At 37.4% G+C, this 19,688-nt stretch overlaps 1 protein-coding gene across 1 annotated transcript in view; it reads left to right on the top strand.

Moving 5' to 3' along the window:
• The window catches only part of TBC1D5 (TBC1 domain family member 5), a 379,115-nt gene that overhangs the window by 208,557 nt on the left and 150,870 nt on the right, over positions 1-19,688 (top strand). Inside the window, exons 5-7 of the mRNA XM_032235839.1 lie at positions 13,349-13,457; positions 16,620-16,709; positions 16,805-16,876. Of these exons, the coding sequence (XP_032091730.1) occupies positions 13,349-13,457; positions 16,620-16,709; positions 16,805-16,876 (271 nt within the window). The remainder of the gene's footprint in view (positions 1-13,348; positions 13,458-16,619; positions 16,710-16,804; positions 16,877-19,688) is intronic.

The raw sequence follows: 19,688 nt of genomic DNA, 5'->3' as shown, positions 1-19,688 counted from the left end.
TTTATCAGGGCATTTCCTCCGAGGCGGCAGTGGAGCAGTGTGATCTTGGAGCTGAGCCTCTGGGCAGCCACCACAGCTACCTGTTGCGTGAGCTGCGCATTTTCTGCACGAAGCTGCTCCATTTTAAATTATATTTAGATCTGTTTTAGAAGGCAGGAAACAAACTGTTCTCTCCCAATCCTCTACAATATATACAGACGCAGACTTGGCTGTCTGCCACAACTAAGGAGGGAGATAAGCAACCCTTTGGCTGGTGGCCCAGAAAGCTATCTCCATGAAACAAGGCTTGAACTCATGAAATTCTCCCAATCTTTCTCTATGGTTGGATCAGTAAATTGTTTTTTCCTGCAAAGTTCCCCTCCCGTCTCCCCACCTATAAGCTCTCTGGGAGAGGCCAATCAGTAGCCACCTGTTCCTATTTTCTTCTGTGACCCTTTTTCCAAAGCTGCTCCCTCCTCCTAGCAGCCCTACACATACATACGTCAGGGACAGCCTCCCTCTGTCTTTCCTCACTGCTCCCTGACTCCGACAGGCCTCTCTAGTCCCTGCTCTGACTCTGAACACCCCCCAGAGTCTTCCTCAGCCTCCAGGGCAATCCCGTAGTGTTCAACGCTGTCAGATTCCTCCAACAGCTCAGCTGGCCACTGTTGGGCTGTCCCTCAGGGCCCTTACCCCGGGTCTGATGCTCAGGCTGTGGCCTAGATGGGAATTGATCATACAAGGCCTTCACCAAAGCAGGTGCGTGCACGGAGGTCGCATCCTCCCCACTGTTGGGCCAGAACAGAACCATGGACAATGAGGTCAGTAAGGGGCAACTAGAAAAACCTCTACACATTCTATCTGACCTTTGGGATGAGAGGGAATGCATAGAGATGTCCCCATGGCCACAGTGTGTAGAATCTGGAATAAAATCTTGGGAAATGAGGGTTCTGTGGGCAGGTGAACAGCTCCTCCTGTGACCATCAACCCTGCGTGAGCTGGCCCTGGAGATGGGCTCCCCAGACAAACAGGCTGGTGTCTTAGATCACGGTCATGCGCCTGGGCTCCTTGAAGAGAGAGCCCTTCACCACAGCAGGGGAAGTCCACCAGAGGAGTGACTGACATAATCTGAGGGGCACTTGTATCCTGGAATTGAAGTTGCTCCCGCATGCTCTCTGATGAGGTTAACAGGAGCCACTGTAACAGTTGGGCATGAAAATGTACCTGTAGCACAATTGAGATGCAAGAAATCATCTTCCCCAGCATACGGGAAAGGGTGATGAGATGCATGGACCGTTGTTCCTGGATCGACTCGACCAACATCCGAATGCTGGTAATGCAGTCCTCTGAGAGTGAGACTATGCAAGTTGAAGTATCTATCAGTGCTCCAAGTGAAGGAGCATGGTGCTGGAAACCATATGACTTTTCTCTATGTTTACGGAGAACCTGTGTTTCTATAATTGTGATGCAAAGATCTCACCGAGCTTGAAGGACAGATGACGACTGGATGATGATATCATCCAGGTAGCATTGCAAGCGCATTGGACATGAGTGGAGGTGTGCTGCTACTACCACCAATATCTTGATAAAGATTCTGGGTGCCAATGACAGGCCGGATGGCAGCGCCCTGTATTGGCAGTGGTGCCCTGTGAAGCAAAATCTCAGGAACCTTCTGTGGGATAGGTGGATGGGAACATGCAGGTAAGCTTCTTTGAGGTTGATGAATGCCAGAAGATCTCCCTCTTGAATGCAGCCCAAGGTGGAATTGAGGGACTGCATTTTAAAATGCTTGTACGCCACCTGGGCGTTGAGGTGTTAGATCTAATATGGCTCTCCACACATACACACACAAGCTCTTTAAAACAAGGAAGAGAATCGAGTAAAATCCCTGATCCTCCTGCCCCGACAGAACCTGTTCTATTGCCCTGATCCCTATCAGATGTTGGATTTTGGCTAACATGAGCTCTCCCTTGGAAGAGCCCTTGGATCTGGAGCAACTGATGAAATGTTGCAGAGGAGGGGATAGGAATTCCAGCATGAGGCCCAGCCTCACAATTTGAAGCACCCACGCATCTGTGGTGGTGTCCTCCCACTGACTGATGAAGGACTGTAAACAACTACCAATGGGCAAGTCATGATGGAAGTCACTTAGACTATGGAAGGGTCTGTTATCAGATCCTCGGAAAGGCCTCTTGGCATATGGTTGTTGTCTGCCCCTGTCCCTGAAAGAATGCCTGTCCTGGGACCAGTCAAACCCCTAGGAACATGGTAGTTAAAACTGGGGGGCAGAGGCCCCAGAATCAGGGGAGTGAAAGGGCTGTCTATGACCGTAAGGCGAGAGCCTTCAGTCAGTACACTTGTAGCTGATAGTCATGGCCTTTTTCTTATCCTTAGTCTCGGCTAAGATCAGATCTAGGGACTCTCCAAATAAATTGCTTCCCTTGAAGGGAGCTGAAGCCAAGCGCCACTTAGACCACATGTCGGCCAAGTGACGTAGCCATGAGAGTCTACATAAAGTGACATTAAATGCTATTGCCCTCAACATGAACTTAGCTGTCTTTAGGATGGCATCTGCCAAATATTCGGTGACTGCCACCAGCTTGTTTATGTCCTGGCGTAAATGGGAATCCTCTGGAGGAAGCCTAGCTAATAACTGGCGGAGCCATAGCAAGGTGGCTCTGAAAAGGGCTTGTTTGAAAAGGCCAGTGAAGGCAGACCTGTCCGGGACCAAACCCTTGTCCGCTGATAAATTCTGATCAGCAGTTTCATTCTCCCCCTCTATGGAATCCTTACTAGGCCCAGAAGGTCTGGGAGAATGACTTTTCTGCAAAGACATCAGATCCTCCTCTTCCCTGGGAACCTGACCTCCATTTGGGGGAAGTGATCCTACTTGGGTAGGGATGAGAAGACTCCTACATTGGAATGCTATCTCTAACCCTGGGCAATGGCCTCCAAGATGTAATCTCGCAGCTCTTGGGTCAGACCTAAACCTTGATTTTCTGTTGCATGAAGACCTGCTGCGGTTGGCAAAAAGGATGCCGAGGTACCAGGCTCCTGGAGTAGATCAAGTAAGTCTTCCCCTGAACCATCTAGGCAGGCAAAGGGTGTGAAGTCCTCAAAACAGGCAGGCTGGAGCAACTGAGGGTCGGCCATGTCCTCAAGGTAGTGAAATCTGGGTGTCATCTGCTTGCTGGGAGAAAGTGGCAACCTGTGGAAGGGGAGCTTCTCCCCTAGAGGCTTTCTGGGCCTTCGCAAAATGTTTCCTTGTCCTCAGCCCTGAATTTGCTTGATGAAGTACCCATATAGGTGGTGGCTATGGAAGACCTCTTAGACCTAGTCTTGGCCTTTTTGGAACCTGGTGTCCCATGGTAACTAGAGGATGCCTCTGACCTAGAAGACTTTTTTGCATGGTGATCGGTCATTTTACTAAGGGCTATGAAGATATCCTTAGGGGAAGACTCACCACCTCCTTATGGATCAACCACTGCAGCTCTGGAGATTATTGCTGAGGATCAACAAGCCGTGACTGAGTTCTTGGACAGAGACCCTGCGAATGAAGACCTCAGCTGAGTGTCCTTGAGTTGAGAGTGAGGCCAGGCCAATACTGCAACTAAGTTTGCTGATTGGACACTCAGATCCCTTGTCATGGCTTCCGGGCATGTTCAGGCAATAGCAGCCCTGTGAACTGCCTCTGCTTGATCCCAAGCTCTTTTGTCGCCTTCCTAATAGTTCGCACCAAAATGGCCACTCTGCCGATGATCGAAGATGGTGGCGGTCTAATCAGTAACTTGGCGCAAAATGCAACTGGTTCCCCACGCTGTTGTAATGGAGTTCCTTGGGATCTGTGGGCTACAATCGGACAAAATAAATGACGGCTGCGTTGTCCTCTACACTGTGTCAAGCGGAGGATGATTCTGATGCTGCGACAATGCAAGCCGTCAATGGTAAAATATAGCTTCCTGAGATAAAGCTACTAAGTGGCTTAGCAGCTCCCAATCTGCTCCTGGATTCATATGCCTGCTTGAGGAATCCAAATGTGGTGCAGAATAGATTTCTTTAACTTCTAATCTGTGGGAGGGATTAGATGAGTGAGAAAGAATTGGGACACATCTTTCAGGCTCAGACTGAGTTAAGAAACAAAGCAGAGGGAGCCAGGGAGGTGTGGCCAATTTTTTTTTATTTTTTTATTTTATTTTTAAACAGACAAACATAAAACCCTCTTCCAGTTACATAGTGTGTCAATTGGTTACAAAACTTTTGTGGATGTATTTTCAAATGGTGGTATAATGGTCTTTAACCATTGACCTTGATGACTATAGAATTCTGTGGGTTGGGATGAAATACAACATAAATGTACTGAGACAGAGATACTGTTTATCGAAAATTAATATGTCAACCCCTACTTAACTTTGGATAATTTTGCACTTTCTCAAAGGACCCTGTCCATGACTTCAGGGTACTCTTAGATTCGCAACTACTCCCGGATTGGCAGCAGGGACCTTAATTGAATCTTTGCTTGGAGTGTTCATCATAGTAACTCATTATTTATGAAGTGGACTAATGCGACTTCAAAGCTTTTAAAGATTGTTTGGAAAATACAGTTAATGAAAAATATGTGAGTAATTTGTTAGAATATTAGAGCCATTATAATTGTGTAATACTGCTTTTGTAAGTCCTTCTTTGCCTTCCAGTAGGTAGTCTAGTACATTAACCTGTAAAAAATGGTTTGGCTCCTTTAAAAAGATTTGTCTAATCCTATACTTACTTTTGGTGAAGGAGTTTTTATGTTCACTCTGTCTGGGATAACATTTCTCCATCACAGCACCTTCATTTAAGAATATCCTCATCCCAAGTGCGCATTTAATATGTACTCCAACACTCTACATGAAATATAGCAAAACTGGCTTAGAAGCCAATGGGTACTTTAATTGATGTACTGTTGAGCTGCTTCTTATGATTAATTGTTTTATAGTTTTACTTGAATTGCATATAAATATAAATAAATACATTACACAAACTCATCATGTATCTCTAAACAAATATTAAGTCCCAGGATTTATTTTAAAAGCCTACGATACCCTGTCTTCCCAAAATTTCATTCTTATATTTGTGTGATGGAACTTTTATACCTGTCTTAAATTTCTCCACAGAAAAATATAACATTTAAATTAATGGAAAATCAGAAAGCCTTTGGTACTTCATCATAATCCTTTAAATTGAAAGAAATGCAAATGTTTGATTTTTAAAAAGTGAGGGTTTTTTTTTAGTGGATTGAAGTTATTGTGGAACAACTATTTTCTTACCTAATAGTGTATCTAAATGGAGGTAGATAGGTAGTGATCACAATACAATTTGCAGGAATAATTTAAAGATTCAGATTCCCCTGGGATAATTTAGAGCTTGATCTTTATCAATATCAGTAGCAGATTTTTATTCGATCACAAATAATATGATGCCAGTCTATTATGTTCTTTAACATTATAGACTGGCAGATTATCTACAAAGAATTTAAAAGAACAACACCATGATCAATTTCTAAAATATTTTTCTTTGTAGAGAAAGCAGACTATGTACAGTTCTTAATTGCCTTTTCGAGACTTGAGTTCTCTCATTACCTGTGATTTAAGCTAAAAATGAAGTAATTATAGATAACAGTGTTTATCTGGTTGATCTTGGCACCTGCAATTCTAACGCTGAAGCTTTCTCTCTGGTACTGGGATTGAAGGTGTTTTATATATTTCTACTAAATTTCCTGTGAAAGTTTAATAGGCCATGTTTTGCAGAAAGTTATTTGTCTAAAAGGTGAACTTAGTAAAACCAGTATTGAAATGATTATTGGAGAAGCATTGGCTGGGTTTTTTCACTTCTTGAATTCCTGGTAGAATAAAGTCCATATTGCTTTGAGAAGGAGCATTACAGAATCTAAAAGAGACATCAGAATGGAGTAATAATGGTCCTTTGAAGTAATTGGGCTTAATAGGCTGTTTCGTACACGAAGAGAAGGTTTGTAGCTTGTGTGCAGTAACTGTTTCAATATAGACTCATAGACAGGAATTTTATTAGAGCTGCTAGGGAAGCCTGGGAACATCACCATTTAAACATGTCTCCCTTTCAAATTCTTTCATTCATATATATATATATATATATATATATATATATATATATATATATATATATATATATATATATATATATAATTTTTGTTACATAGACAACACATACACACAACAATGGAAAAACAAAAACAAAAAAGAAAGAAAAAACACACACACACACAAAAACCATCATCACATACAGCATGTCGTTTGGTTACAGGTATTTTAACATTTATCATTCTTATACATTTATTATTTCATTTAATAGGTGATAATTTAGTATCATTTCTTATTCCCTTACCTGTGCTAATCTATCCTAACTATATTTTCCCCCCCACACACACTTTGTATCTCTCTGTTATATATATATTTAATACACACAACAATAATAAAAAAAACCACACAAAAAAGAAAAAAAACACAAAAAGAAAAAGCCATCATCACATACAGCATGTCGTTTGGTTACAGGTGTTTTAACATCCATATTCTCGAATAATATTTACCATCTCAGACTTTTCATCTAGTATAACTAAATACCTCACTTTCATTCTACAATATATATTCAGTTACCATTAGTATTATTTTTTCCCAGAAAATATACATGCTCATTATTATCCTTGTACTTCATACTTTCAAACAGAGGTCTTATTCCTTCATTTTTCAACAAAACGTCCTAAATAGTCACTACATATATATACCAATTTTCAATTATTCCCTTATTAAAATTATTTATCAGCAACAGGATATCATTTTAATACATTGTTAACATTATACATTATATCACCAGACCTCTATTAAATATACATAAAATCATTATTATCCTTATCCTTTTTACAGCAAAAAAATCTAAAATATTCAATTCATAGATATATTAATTTTTCATTGTATCATGGTTAGTTTATTTCACAGCATAGTTGTATCATCATTCCCTTTCAAATTCTTTATGTTGAACTTCCCTGGGGATAAATCATGGTTGGAGTAGATCTGGGGAACATAATTTAATACATGGATAAAAACAGTTCACTATTTATAACCATAGTAGAGGCAACCATGAGCATTTATTCAATGTTTCTTTTCTTTGTATTCTATATCTGCATAGGAGTTAACAAGAACAGTTATAATGCTTGAAAGTAGAGAGCAATTTTACCAGTTGTCTCTATATTTTAGTAGTTACAAGAATAGCTAAAGACATGTTCCTTTTATCTGATGCACCTAAATGACTGTCTGAGAAACAGATGAATCAGGTGTTGTGTCCGCCAGCGGCCTGTGTAGCTGGCAACAGAGTTGGACAGTGAGGAGGTTGGGTAGGAACATGGGCCAGTCCTGGAGTGTGGGGAAGGCTCAGACAAGAGCTGCATCGGAGGCAGAGTGGTGACCATGACCATCTGGGAGTTATGTGCTTCCCCTGGAGCCTCCAGACTCAGATATCAGCAAGGCAGAGAAACAGCGGAAGTCTGTTCCCAGTGCATGCATGCGCAGAGCTGCCAGAAGGCAAGAACAGTTAAGACAAAAGGAGTGACTCGGGAGTGAGGGTTGGAGATGATTGGCCCCTCCCATAAGACATAAAGGAGGAGCAAAGGCACATGAGCCTTTGCAGGAAGCAACTTTGTTCGTTCTGGTCAGTTTAAACTCTGAAGCTCTGTTTTGACTATGCTCCATGTGGCCTTGCAAAGCTAATTGGCAATTAGGTCTTTGGCAGTGTTTCAAGGAAGATAAAGGTGGGTGCTTATCAGCCTTATCCTGAAAGATTGCGGCAGACTTCTGTCGGACTCTTTACTTACTATTTGTGACTCATTACGGGCTATGAATGAATATAATTCACAGCCATTGAAATAAAAAGAGAGTTTTGGGGACTAAGCATGTGATTTTTACTGTCTCAGGAAGTCTAGGTCAGAACATCAGGCTTTGAGATTATTTTACCTAGACAAAAGGATTTGATTTTGTTTTTTTCACTTATCTCAGATCTATATGAACATAATAAATACACTTCCATTATTTCTAATGTTGGGTATTAAAACAAAAACATTCACTTGGCAAGTTAGGGAACAGTGTGGATTATCACTCTGCCAAGTGAAGAATGTAAAAAAAAACATATTTAGCCCTTTTTTACTACATAAGTAACATTTTCCAAATAGCAAAAAGAAAACATATCAAAACCACTACTGTTAATTGCCAGGTTTTCTAAGTAATACTACTCTCCATGTATATCTGTAAGATAGAGCAAATTCTGAAAAAAAAATTGACAAGATAGAAAATAATGCATACCGTATATACTCGAGTATAGGCCGACCCGAATATAAGCCGAGGCACCTAATTTTACCACAAAAAACTGGAAAAGTTATTGACTCGAGTATAAGCCTAGGGTGGGAAATGCAGCAGCTACCGGTAAATTTCAAAAATAAAAATAGATACCAATAATGTTTTTGAATATTTATTTCAAAGAAAAACAGTAAACTAGCGGTGTATTCAATGAAATACTTCACTCACCTCATGATGCTGATGTCCCGCTGTGATGATGATGTCCCATGCAGCCGCGGGAGCGATGTCCCACCTCCTATGACACACGGCACAGTGATTCCTATCATTGGATCACTGTACCAGAGGAGGTGGGACATCGCTATGTGGCTGCTTGCCATAACAAGGAGGAGGTGGGACATCGTTGCAGAGCGGCAGGAGGGGGAGGAAGGGGAATCATAAGACAGCCCTGCATTACATTAGAACGTGAGGAGGGGGGATGGTGCGGTGCGCGCTGCGCGGCAAACTGACACAGAGGGAGGGGAAACTCACAGGGGCGCTGGGCCATTCACGAGTGTCACCCAGCGGCATGGCCCCGCCCCTTTTTCTCCTCCATTTCGGGCAAATTTTTCACTGACTCGAGTATAAGCCGAGGCGGCTTTTTTCAGCCCAAAAAGTGGGCTGAAAAACTAGGCTTATACTCGAGTATATACAGTAGATTGTACAACATCAACTAAATGGATTTTTTTCAAGACCACACATAAACTATAGTTACTACAGAGTACAGTGGTCCACTTATTAGCTGGTATTAATAACCAGGAATATATTATACCTGTGTTAAAGTATTTTATAGTCAGACTTATAGTAGCTTATTTATGTCTTACTGGTCAGGCAGAAACATGAGAAAAAAGGCCCATAGGTAACCATTTTAATTGCACACAAAAGCTCATTGGTAAGCTTTACAGCTCAGAAAGCAGTAATATTACATGGGTGAAGCAGGAAGTGCTTATATAACTACTTGCACAGATGCATTTTATGTGAGTTCTAGTTTCTGGTTGGTTTTCAAAGGTAGGCCCTAATAGACCAAAAGGGAGGTGACTAGAGGATAAGACACTATGAGTAGCATCCCCCAATTCAGGAGAAATCACTGTTGGTGCACAAAATGACTGGTCATGACTGTCAGCTGCATATTGAGCAGGATCAGAGTCCAGGTGGACTTCTAAATTGCATACCATTTCTAACTATGGTTCTGCCGCCCAAGTGAGAGGTATGGTAATATGTCACTGTGCCCAGTAGGTCCTTAAAACTAAAGTCTTGATGAGGTGGGAGCCTAAGTCAACTTCTCATCCACAACTTTCTAGTTACCAACCAGGATCTTCATCTCATCACTTATTCAGTCAGGGGTTGAAAGAAACATTGGGTACAATACCTACCTCATACTGATTGAGTTTGGATCTCTCATCCACCAACACCATCTAGAATTCCCCTGGAAGAAAGAAAAAGAAACATGCACACACATAAACATCAACTCTAGAAGGTCAGTATATGATCAATAAACTGAACAGCAAGAAATGAAACAGGAAAACATTATCTCAGTCCCACCAGCAATTGCCTGCAAGTGTGGTCAATGTTGTCCCAGGCCCCAGACCTAAAGGCTGATTGGAAAAAAATCATATAAACCCACTTTTTCCTTATCCACATTCTTTCATTCAAAAAGATGTGTTGAGGAAATCCACACCACTGCCTTCTTCAAAGCAAGAGATAACAATCATGTCATACCGTATTTTTCGGACTATAAGACGCACCAAGATTTCGAAGATGTAAGTAAGAAAAAAGGTTTTTATCCTCCCCGGAGCCCAGGAGCACGCTGCAGGCTTCAGCAGGGCTGAAGGAAGCCAAAAATGCCTCCTTTAAAAAAATCTAAAAAATGGGTGGGAGATGGGCTGTTTTTCGCAAAAAAACCAGGCATTTTCGCCCTTCCCCAGCCCTGCTGAAGCCTGCAGAGTGCTTCTGGGGGCTGGAGGAAGGGGAAAACACCTCTGTTTTTGTGAAAAATGACCTGGTTTTTTACCCATTTTTTGCAAAAACAGGAGCATTTTTCCCCCCAGCCTGCTGAAGCCTGCAGAGTGTTCCTGGGGGCTGGAGGAAGGGAAAGACACCCCTGTTTTTGTGTAAAACGACCAGTTTTTCCCCTTTTTTTTTACAAAAATGGGAGGTTGGGCCAAAAATGGCTCTATTCAGTGTATAAGACGCACCAACATTTCCACGTTCTTTTAGGGGAGGGGAAAGGTACATCTTATACTCCAAAAATTACTTTTTGTAATTTTCATTTTAAAATTTCGGTAGCATTAATAATGCACACATGACAGAAAAATAACCTTTAATGCCTTCTTTGCATTTACTGCTTTTATTTTTATTTACCTGTTTCCTTTTGTACCTTATGTAATTGCTAAGGAAAACAACACAAAACATATCAAGCCACTCACATTATTTTTTCCATAACAAACAATTTAGAAAATAAGAGTTTTTTTTCTCTAAACAGTAACAGAGAGCACTGTATGTATAGTAGGTCTTCAGCCCTGATCTATGTGCTTAGCAACTGCTGCTTTGATTTAGTACTTCATATATCCATATATACTTTACTTCCATCCACAACAGTCTCTGTCACTCAAAATACCACTCCAAATTGTCGGTTTTCAAAGAGCATGTTTGTTTTAATTTCAATAAAATTCTATGTGGCTATACTCCTAACATCTTGAAAATCAACATTTGATGGAAATGTATTATTTTAGTGATTTTCAAAAGTAGCAGTATATCTATGTGCATATAGGGTACTTAATAGACCATAGCAAGCTGAACTCAAAGGATACTTAACTAGGAAGAAAAGTTATTAGAACAATTGTGTAACAGAGTAGCAAATATTTAACTAGACATTTCAATATATTCAATGTAAAATGGATATCACTCTCTAAATTAGCTCTAGATAGAAATATGCTAAATAAGATGCAAGGCTTTACTATTTCCGGGAAATTAAACATTAATTTCTTCAACATGAATTTAAAGAGCCTAACTTGATAGCTTTAGTATTAAAGTATGGTTATTAATGATTCCAACTAAAGATCCATTCACTTCTTTCAGTAATATAAAACGTAGGATCACAATTTTTACATAGAACTATCTTTGGAGTGCTAGAATGTGATATCCCAATATTTGGCTTAATTCCAAATGATTTTCCCCAATCAAATGGGGAATATGGGGAATGAGTTTGCCCATAGATAAAACGTCACACAAAATATACAAACTTAAAATTCCAAGAAAGTTCAAGCGTTTGCTTGACATTTTTTTGTGATGGTGAATAAAAACTAATGTATGACTGTCCCCAAAACTACAAAATTATCATATGATGTTAGTTCTTTCCAGAGAATATTTTCTCAGTTCTTATATGGTGAAATGCAGAAAGATGAAATGAATGAACATTTTTTTGTAATTGGAAACTGACTTTTGGGGTTTGAGTTCAAAATAGATATTACCAGTGGTGGGATTCAAATAATTTAACAACCGGTTCTCTGCCCTAATGATTTCTTCCAACAACCAGTTCACCAAATTGCTCAGAAGGTTAACAACTGGTTCATCCAAAGTGGCATGAACTGCTTGAACCACTGGATGTTACCTGATGCTGTAAATTTAAACTTTACTTCTTCATTAGCTAACTTCATTAGTCAAAATAGATAAGAGCAATATAGAACAAACACATTTTTAAAAATGAACTACACAAATACAATACCTTGATTGGTATTAACATGAGCTTATCCATATGATTTTCATGACAAAAATAGAGAAGTTCTTTGCTATTGTCTTCCACATTTTTTTTTACTTTCCCGTCTAGCTTGCTGACACATATTTTGTTTGATTTCCCAACAAAATATTAATCAGTTCTACTTAGCTTTTTTTACATAACCCAAGATTATTTAGGTGCTGCTGCCTAGCTTGGCATAGGTAATATTTTGTTATGATGTAATTTTATAACTCACCTTGCATCTTTTTAACATCAAGTAGTCTTTCAGTTTTACTTACATACATACCTGATAAATTGCTTATTTTGTTTTATTTATCTCATCTTTGATAATAAATAAAGAAAAACTTTGGACAATTTCATATTAGCTTCTCAAGTGAATGATAGTGTTCTGTGAAAATAAAGGAAATACAGTTTCATTCTTGGATTCAAATTTTCTATAAATGGTTTGAGACAATTAATTTCCAATTGTTTCCCAGAAGAGTAGATTTACTTGTATATTAATGAAGCACAGGTGTTAGGCCCCTGGTGTCTTTGTGCCTGGGAGGCATATTTTGGTTGTTTATCTAGCCAGCCGTAGGTACTGCAAGGTATTCAAGCTTGCTTTTAACAGTTTATACAGTGAGGGGTTTTATTTCAGGCTTTTTATTTTTTTTAAAAAGCTAGCACCTGTTAAATTTTTAAAACTGTTCATGTAGAAAGAAGTAAAAGAGATTGCAAGAGTAAATAGCGCTAAAAGTTAGTAGAAGTCATCTTCTACGATTCTTCATTGCCCATCTTCATAACATGAAGAAAAGAAGCTTCATTTAACCAAATCTATCATGTGAAGACCTCAGTCAATGCTATACTTCTCTAATCCATAATTTTGGAGTAAGGTGTCCTTTTAAATACATACTGTTTTATCTATGGGTGAAACCCAAATGTGCTTGTATTAATATTCATTTTTCTTGTTTATTCACTGAACTGCACTGCTAATGTTTTAGAGGAAATGGAATAGCCTCCACAGACATTATGAATTTCAGTTGCTGGCATAATTACAGTGATCTACATATTCATTAAATTCGAGGAAGAAATGTGTCCAAAAAGACAACCATGTGTTTAGAAATAGCACTGTGCTAAATATATACATTTAAAACTTCCTTTTCTTTTGTTTACCCCAAATTACTTTATGTTACACTGCTTCTCACTTAGCTAAGTCTTTAATAATAATTTTAAGAAGTTCTTTTCTTATGTTTGTTCTATGTAGTAAAGAATGGGAAGAATTATTTGTAAACAACAATTACTTGGCAACGATACGGCTGAAGGGGATTAATGGGCAGCTGAGAAGCAGCAGGTTCCGTAGTGTTTGCTGGAAGGTAAGAAGAAAATACTTATTTACAGCTTGTACTTGTAATAAATCACCACATTACCTGATGCACTTGAAGATTGCTAGTGTAAAGAATTGTAGCATTTTCCAAGAAATTTCAATCTGGTATGCTTATGAGCTGTTACCATGCACAAGACAGGTATTAATTTGAAATACAGTAGCTAAAATTAAAATTGATAGTTTTGAAAGATGACTTGGAGATACATGGAATGATGATAGAATATTTGTTTAACAAAATACTTGACTGATCACAAAAGTATACTTAAATGCATCATATCTGGTAAAATAGTGAAATATCTATGGTTGCTTCTAAAATATCTGGAGTAAAAAAGAAAAATAATTTTTTGATCAACAAGGATCAATAAAAGTTTTTAGTCAAATGTAAGTAGTAGTGGCTGTTTTATAATATTATAACTAAAGATCTATACTACCATATTACAAAAACAATAGTCCTGCCATTCCACTATATACCATTCACTTAGATATTCAAAACACACACACACACACACACACACGTGTGTGTGTGTGTGTTATATTTGTGCTGATAAATATAACAAATATAACAAAGGCAACAGTAAAAATATTGGGTTTCTGTCGTGATGGACCCTTGTGACGAGCCGATTGACAGATAATGGAAGCAGTTGGCTCCCTCCCATAGTTGGGGCTTACCAGGGGTTGTGATTTTTACATATATATATATATATATATATATATATATATATATATAGATAGATAGATAGATAGATAGATAGATAGATAGATAGATAGATAGATAGATATTTCAAAATGGGCCCAAAAGTAAACAGACTTTTCATAGACATCAGGCATACACTACAGATATTTATAATTGGAACTGTATTTAAGCAAAAATGGCAATAATATTCAAAATGTAGGGGGGGGGGATCAACTAGTTCAAAATAATTCCAATAGATTTAACGTAAACAGTGATACATATGTTAGAAAGGAAAAAACATTTTGGATCAGTAGAGCATATATCAGCTGTATATTTTAACAGACTGAAAAGAAATATGCAGATTTTCAGAGAAGGTTATTTTTTCACCATTAATTAATGGAAGCAGGTCTTGTGGAAATAGTACGTAGTGTTAAGAAAATTAAAAGCCAACTAAAAGTTTAAGTTTGTCTTAAGATGTTTATACTATTCACATGGATGGATGGTGCAAACGTTAGATAAGCCAGCGCATGGGGTGTGTCGCTCAGCCTCCCAATTTTTTTACAACCACAATTACACAGCAGAAGTGGCCCAGTGGCCAGGGTTTCTGGAGCAGCCACCGTGAGGCTGTTTTGTGTGGATGGATGGTGCGGCTGTTAGGTAAGCAAGGCAGCATGAGGCTCCCTATCTCATACCAGCACGTGGGGGAAATTAAGTCACCCTCTGAAAAGAAGCCCTAGCCATTTTTTCGGGGGTCAAAAGAAAATAAGACAGGGTCTTATTTTTGGGAAACAGTAATTTTTCTAATACCTAAATTACAAGTAGATTCAGAACCAGCAACTCCTATGAAGCCATTATGAAATAATACTAAAGCTGAAATAAAAAAAACCAACATCAAAACGTGCTTTGAATTCAAGCAGTGAAGACTATCAATAGTAAAGGATTCTTGGGTCAATATCCAGAAGGTCATTAGCTGCCATTCCTCTCTTATTGGATACAAATATTTCTTTCCTGGGTCTATACGTTTTCCAAGAAAATAAAGCAATCTTGTTGGCCAAGAGAAGACAAAATAAAAATTCTGGTTCCAAGCAGAGAGTAGGAGAGGGAGGAACTCTGAACAACAAACTTGAGTGCCAATCTACAGATATGATTGATGCTCAAACACAAGGAAGAAATGTTTGTGACTAATTTAAAGCAAGAGTGTATATATTTTTCTAAGCTAGCTACCATAAACTCATAGAATCATAGGTTTGGAAGGGATCCTTGGAGACCTTCTAGCCCAACCCCCTGCCTAAAACTGGATCTAAGTAATATATTTAATTGCAATTTGGGACACATTTTCAGAAACAATTATTGCCACCAGTACAGAAACTAAATTTAATTTTCATAAATTTACATTTAATTCAAAGTAAATATAATGAACATAATTCTCCAGTATTTAATCTTTTTGTCAGTTTGGTATAGTGGCCAAGGTATCAGCCTAGAAACTAGAAGACTGTGAGTTCTGGGTCTATGAAAGCTAGTTGAGTAGCTTTGCGCCAGTCACTGTCTCTGTCCAGCATGTCAGGTGCCACCTACACACACAAATTTAGGCAACTACAACACCAAATTGACTCTACATTAGGTCACCAGAATTCAGCCCAAGTTTGTACTAATGATAGATTAGAATAAGTATGAAAACAGAGTGACTTTGTCACTATTAGAAATGAAATAATAAAAGTTTTAAAAATTTCAAGAGTATAAAAAGTAGATAATTCCTTATTTTAGGAAGAACTGAAAGATGCTGAGTATTATAATCCATTCTAGCAAGAATCAGTATTCCCCTTAGATTGAATTTTGAAATAAAAATTTAAAAAAATTAAAATGTCTAAAATGTAACACAGTCCAAAGTTCTAAGAATTCTCTATTCTCACATGAGACCTTTTTAAATTTTTATGTTGTGTTGTGTTATGTTACATTACGTTATGTTACATTATTTCATTTTAGTTATATAAATCAGTACTTTATATATTTTGGAATCCATAATTGCATGGAAGCATAAAGTGATTATGTTGCTTCAAAAAGATAAGGACCCTATTTTAAGGAGTCTGAAAATTTTAAACTTTTAAGTTCTACATTTAGAATTATCACTTAAATTATTAAAGAAAAGGAACTATATATGGTAAGACTTGTTAGATATTTTATATGCTTTGGCTAGCAGATAAACATGTGGAAGCAACTTATTTTCAATTGTTATTAGTTAATGCAATTCCCCATTAATCCCCCCAAAATATTGACATATAATAATCAATGTGTTCAGGCATTATAGGCAATTTGTTTTAATGATCGTATATGAAAAAATATTTGACAGATAAGGGTTCAAATGACTTTGCATCCATTGTAAATAAATGTCTTTCACGCTTCTAGCTAAAAATATTTAGAAAATACTCAAAGTTAAAAATGATTCTTATTTTTCTGATTCATCTTGTATTTATTTTACAGTTATTTTTGAATGTTCTACCTTCTGATAGAAATCATTGGATTACAAAAACAATAAAATCAAGAGCATTATATAATAATGTAAAAGAAATTGTAAGTATAGCTTAAAGGAAATTTATTTATTTTTGAGTTCATATTTTCATTATGCCATAAGTGCAGCTTTAGTAATGCCTTTTTCCTATTTACAGCATATTACAAACCCTCGGAAAGCTGGACAGCAAGACTTAATGATCAACAACCCACTTTCACAGGATGAAGGGGTAACTTGGTTGCATTTGTATTATTTGACTACATAAAAAATCTTCTAAAAATGTGATCTAAAAGTTTATTTTTATATTAAACATTTAAGCTATTGCCTAGCAAATTTCTCTAGGCATATTACAACTCTATTAAAAGCAATAAAACATTAAGAACTATTTTTCTTGGATTATGTGCCATCAGCACACACCCACCCCACCCCAAAAACCTGTACTACCTCATCATAGTGGCGAATGTTTCTAAAAAGAGAAGCCAAGAATCCCAAGAAGCTATATCAAGAGAATATAAGCCCAGCAAGATCATCCAAGGAATAAAGATTGCACAGTTAAAATTTAGAATGAGTGATGAATGTTATCACTGTAAGTTTTGAAGGAGTGATAATTATGACTAGTCCTCATACTTATGATCAGAATCCTTTTAGTCATATGATTGTTATCTGTGCACTCATTGCCCAGCTCACAGTTACAACATTGTATCCTAGGGTCACTGGATTATCATTTTCAACCTTCACTGTTATCTTCCAATAAGCAAAAATCAATTAGAAAGTTGAAAAGAAATTACAATGGTGATCCCATGATGTTGTGATTAATAACACTATGAGTTTACTTAACAGAATTCCTGGAACTGATATTGTGAAGTGACTCAGTCATGTGACATCACTGTTTACAATCATGATGCTGAGCAATAGAAATTCCTGTTCCAATTCCCATTGTTAGGTGAAAACTGCCTACATTACATAATATCCACATATATAGGCATTGATTTTATTATTTGAACCGAGTATCATTAGATTGTGTCAGACCTCAAAACAAAGAATGACGTATAATGATTGTTTCAAGCTGAGTTCTTTATTATTTCCACATGTATGGTCAGAATTCTGCCAAATTAAAGCACTCTACTATCTGCATCTCCCGTATACTCTGAGAACTATAAGGGAAGCTCTGTCTTTATCCTCTCACACAAAATATGTGGACTAAATTGTTTCTTATTCCTTTGGAATACACTCCCTCCCTGGGAATTATTTCTACTACATTCCATCATATAAATCAGCAGGTTGTCCTCCTGCTTCATTTCAGTCTCCTAAGCCATATTATCCAACTACATTTTCCTCCTTTATTTTTCCAATTTTGGCATTCCATATTCCAGTCATAAGCTGCATATTGTGGTTGCATGTGCTGTTAATTTCAAATAGAATTTGCTTATAAAATTCATCAACCTCCTCTTCTTCTGTATCTATGATTGAAGCATAAGCTTCGATAATTGCCATATTAATTATGTCACCCATATTGACATCCTGATTATCCAAGAAGTTTAATTGATATTATTTGGTCATGATTAGTCATGATTGCAAGTACTGTTCTTGTTATACACTTCCTAACTATGAAAGCAATACCATTTTTGTTTTTGATGGCCTAGTAGTAAACACAATTAACTGAAAATGAAACCAATTCCAGTCAATTTTACTTTTTGTTCCCAATTTGCAATTAATTTATTTAATCTTTCATTATATTGAGGTTTCCCATATTATGTTCCATATACTGGTAATCTTTGCTTAAGGTCCATTCTCTTAGCAACCATTCAAAGTAATGACAATGCTGAATGATAGGTCTTTATAGTCACCGTCATTGCAATCACTGCAGTCACATGATTGTAATTCCGACACTTGGCAACTACTTCCCAATTATGTCATGGTGTCCAGAAAGATCACAATTTGCAACTTTTGTTGTCAGCCAGCAGCAAGCAATGGGAAATCCAGCAGAAAGTCACAAATGGTCATCACGTAACTGGGATGCTATGATTATAATCCTAACCCTGTGATTCATCTAACAACAGCAATGGAGACTGCTGTTGTCACATGACATTACACCTTATAATCATATCATTTGGCAACTGAGTTCCCCATTCCAATTACTTTCGGTAATGAAGGATTATCTGTAGCCATTGTAATTTTATCTTTGCAGTTTGGGATTTTTCTTTCATGGCAATTTCTGTGAATATAGCTGCATTTTGTTATACTGTTTATAAAACCAGACACACTTTGATTACTTTGATCAGTTTGTAAGCTATACTGTCAAATTATATGGCAACATTTATTTATAGTGCCATTCTTCCTTAATAATTTGTTGATTGCCATCTATCATTTGGCACTATATCATTAATAACTTATATTGTCCATCCATGTAATTTCCTTAGTAAAACACAGGAATTCTTTATCACTGCTTTCGAAATGATGCTTTTGTCATTATCATTGGCCTCTAGCACTTTCCTATATTGCTGTTGCCCAATAAAGATACCTTCAGTGATTCTGCTGGGGTTATATACATTTATCATCAAGTCTTGTTATTCTTATTCCAGGAATACACCTTCTATCACAGTAAGGCAACATAGCAAGACAAAGAATTGTACAATATATTGGACAATAGACAATCCAATAACTATGTTGAACATAAAATTCCAGTAGGTAACATTACTGCAAATCCTCCATATTTAGTATTTAAAAAAATCTGTTTTTTAGATTAAATGTTCCCCCAACAGCAATAAAAAAAAATCCCTGAGAGAAATAATTGAATATGCCATGATTTGCAAGAGTGGGGAAATTACTTTCTTGTAACTTTTCATTTTTCAGTATATCTCAGAGAAATACTTGGGATCAGTAGTATTTCAAATTGTAAATTATGTGTGCACATTTAAAGAATAAAATGTTTATAATAGATTAATGTAATATTTCAGCTGTTGTTTTGCCTAGATTTGGGGATACCGAGCACTATATATACATCATATATATATATGCCTAGTATGCCTAGTATGCCTAGT

Source organism: Thamnophis elegans, chromosome Z (assembly GCF_009769535.1).
Source record: "Thamnophis elegans isolate rThaEle1 chromosome Z, rThaEle1.pri, whole genome shotgun sequence".
Lineage (NCBI taxonomy): Eukaryota > Metazoa > Chordata > Lepidosauria > Squamata > Colubridae > Thamnophis > Thamnophis elegans.
The sequence above is the reverse complement of the archived record's forward strand: the minus strand, read 5'-3'. Positions and strand labels throughout refer to the sequence as shown.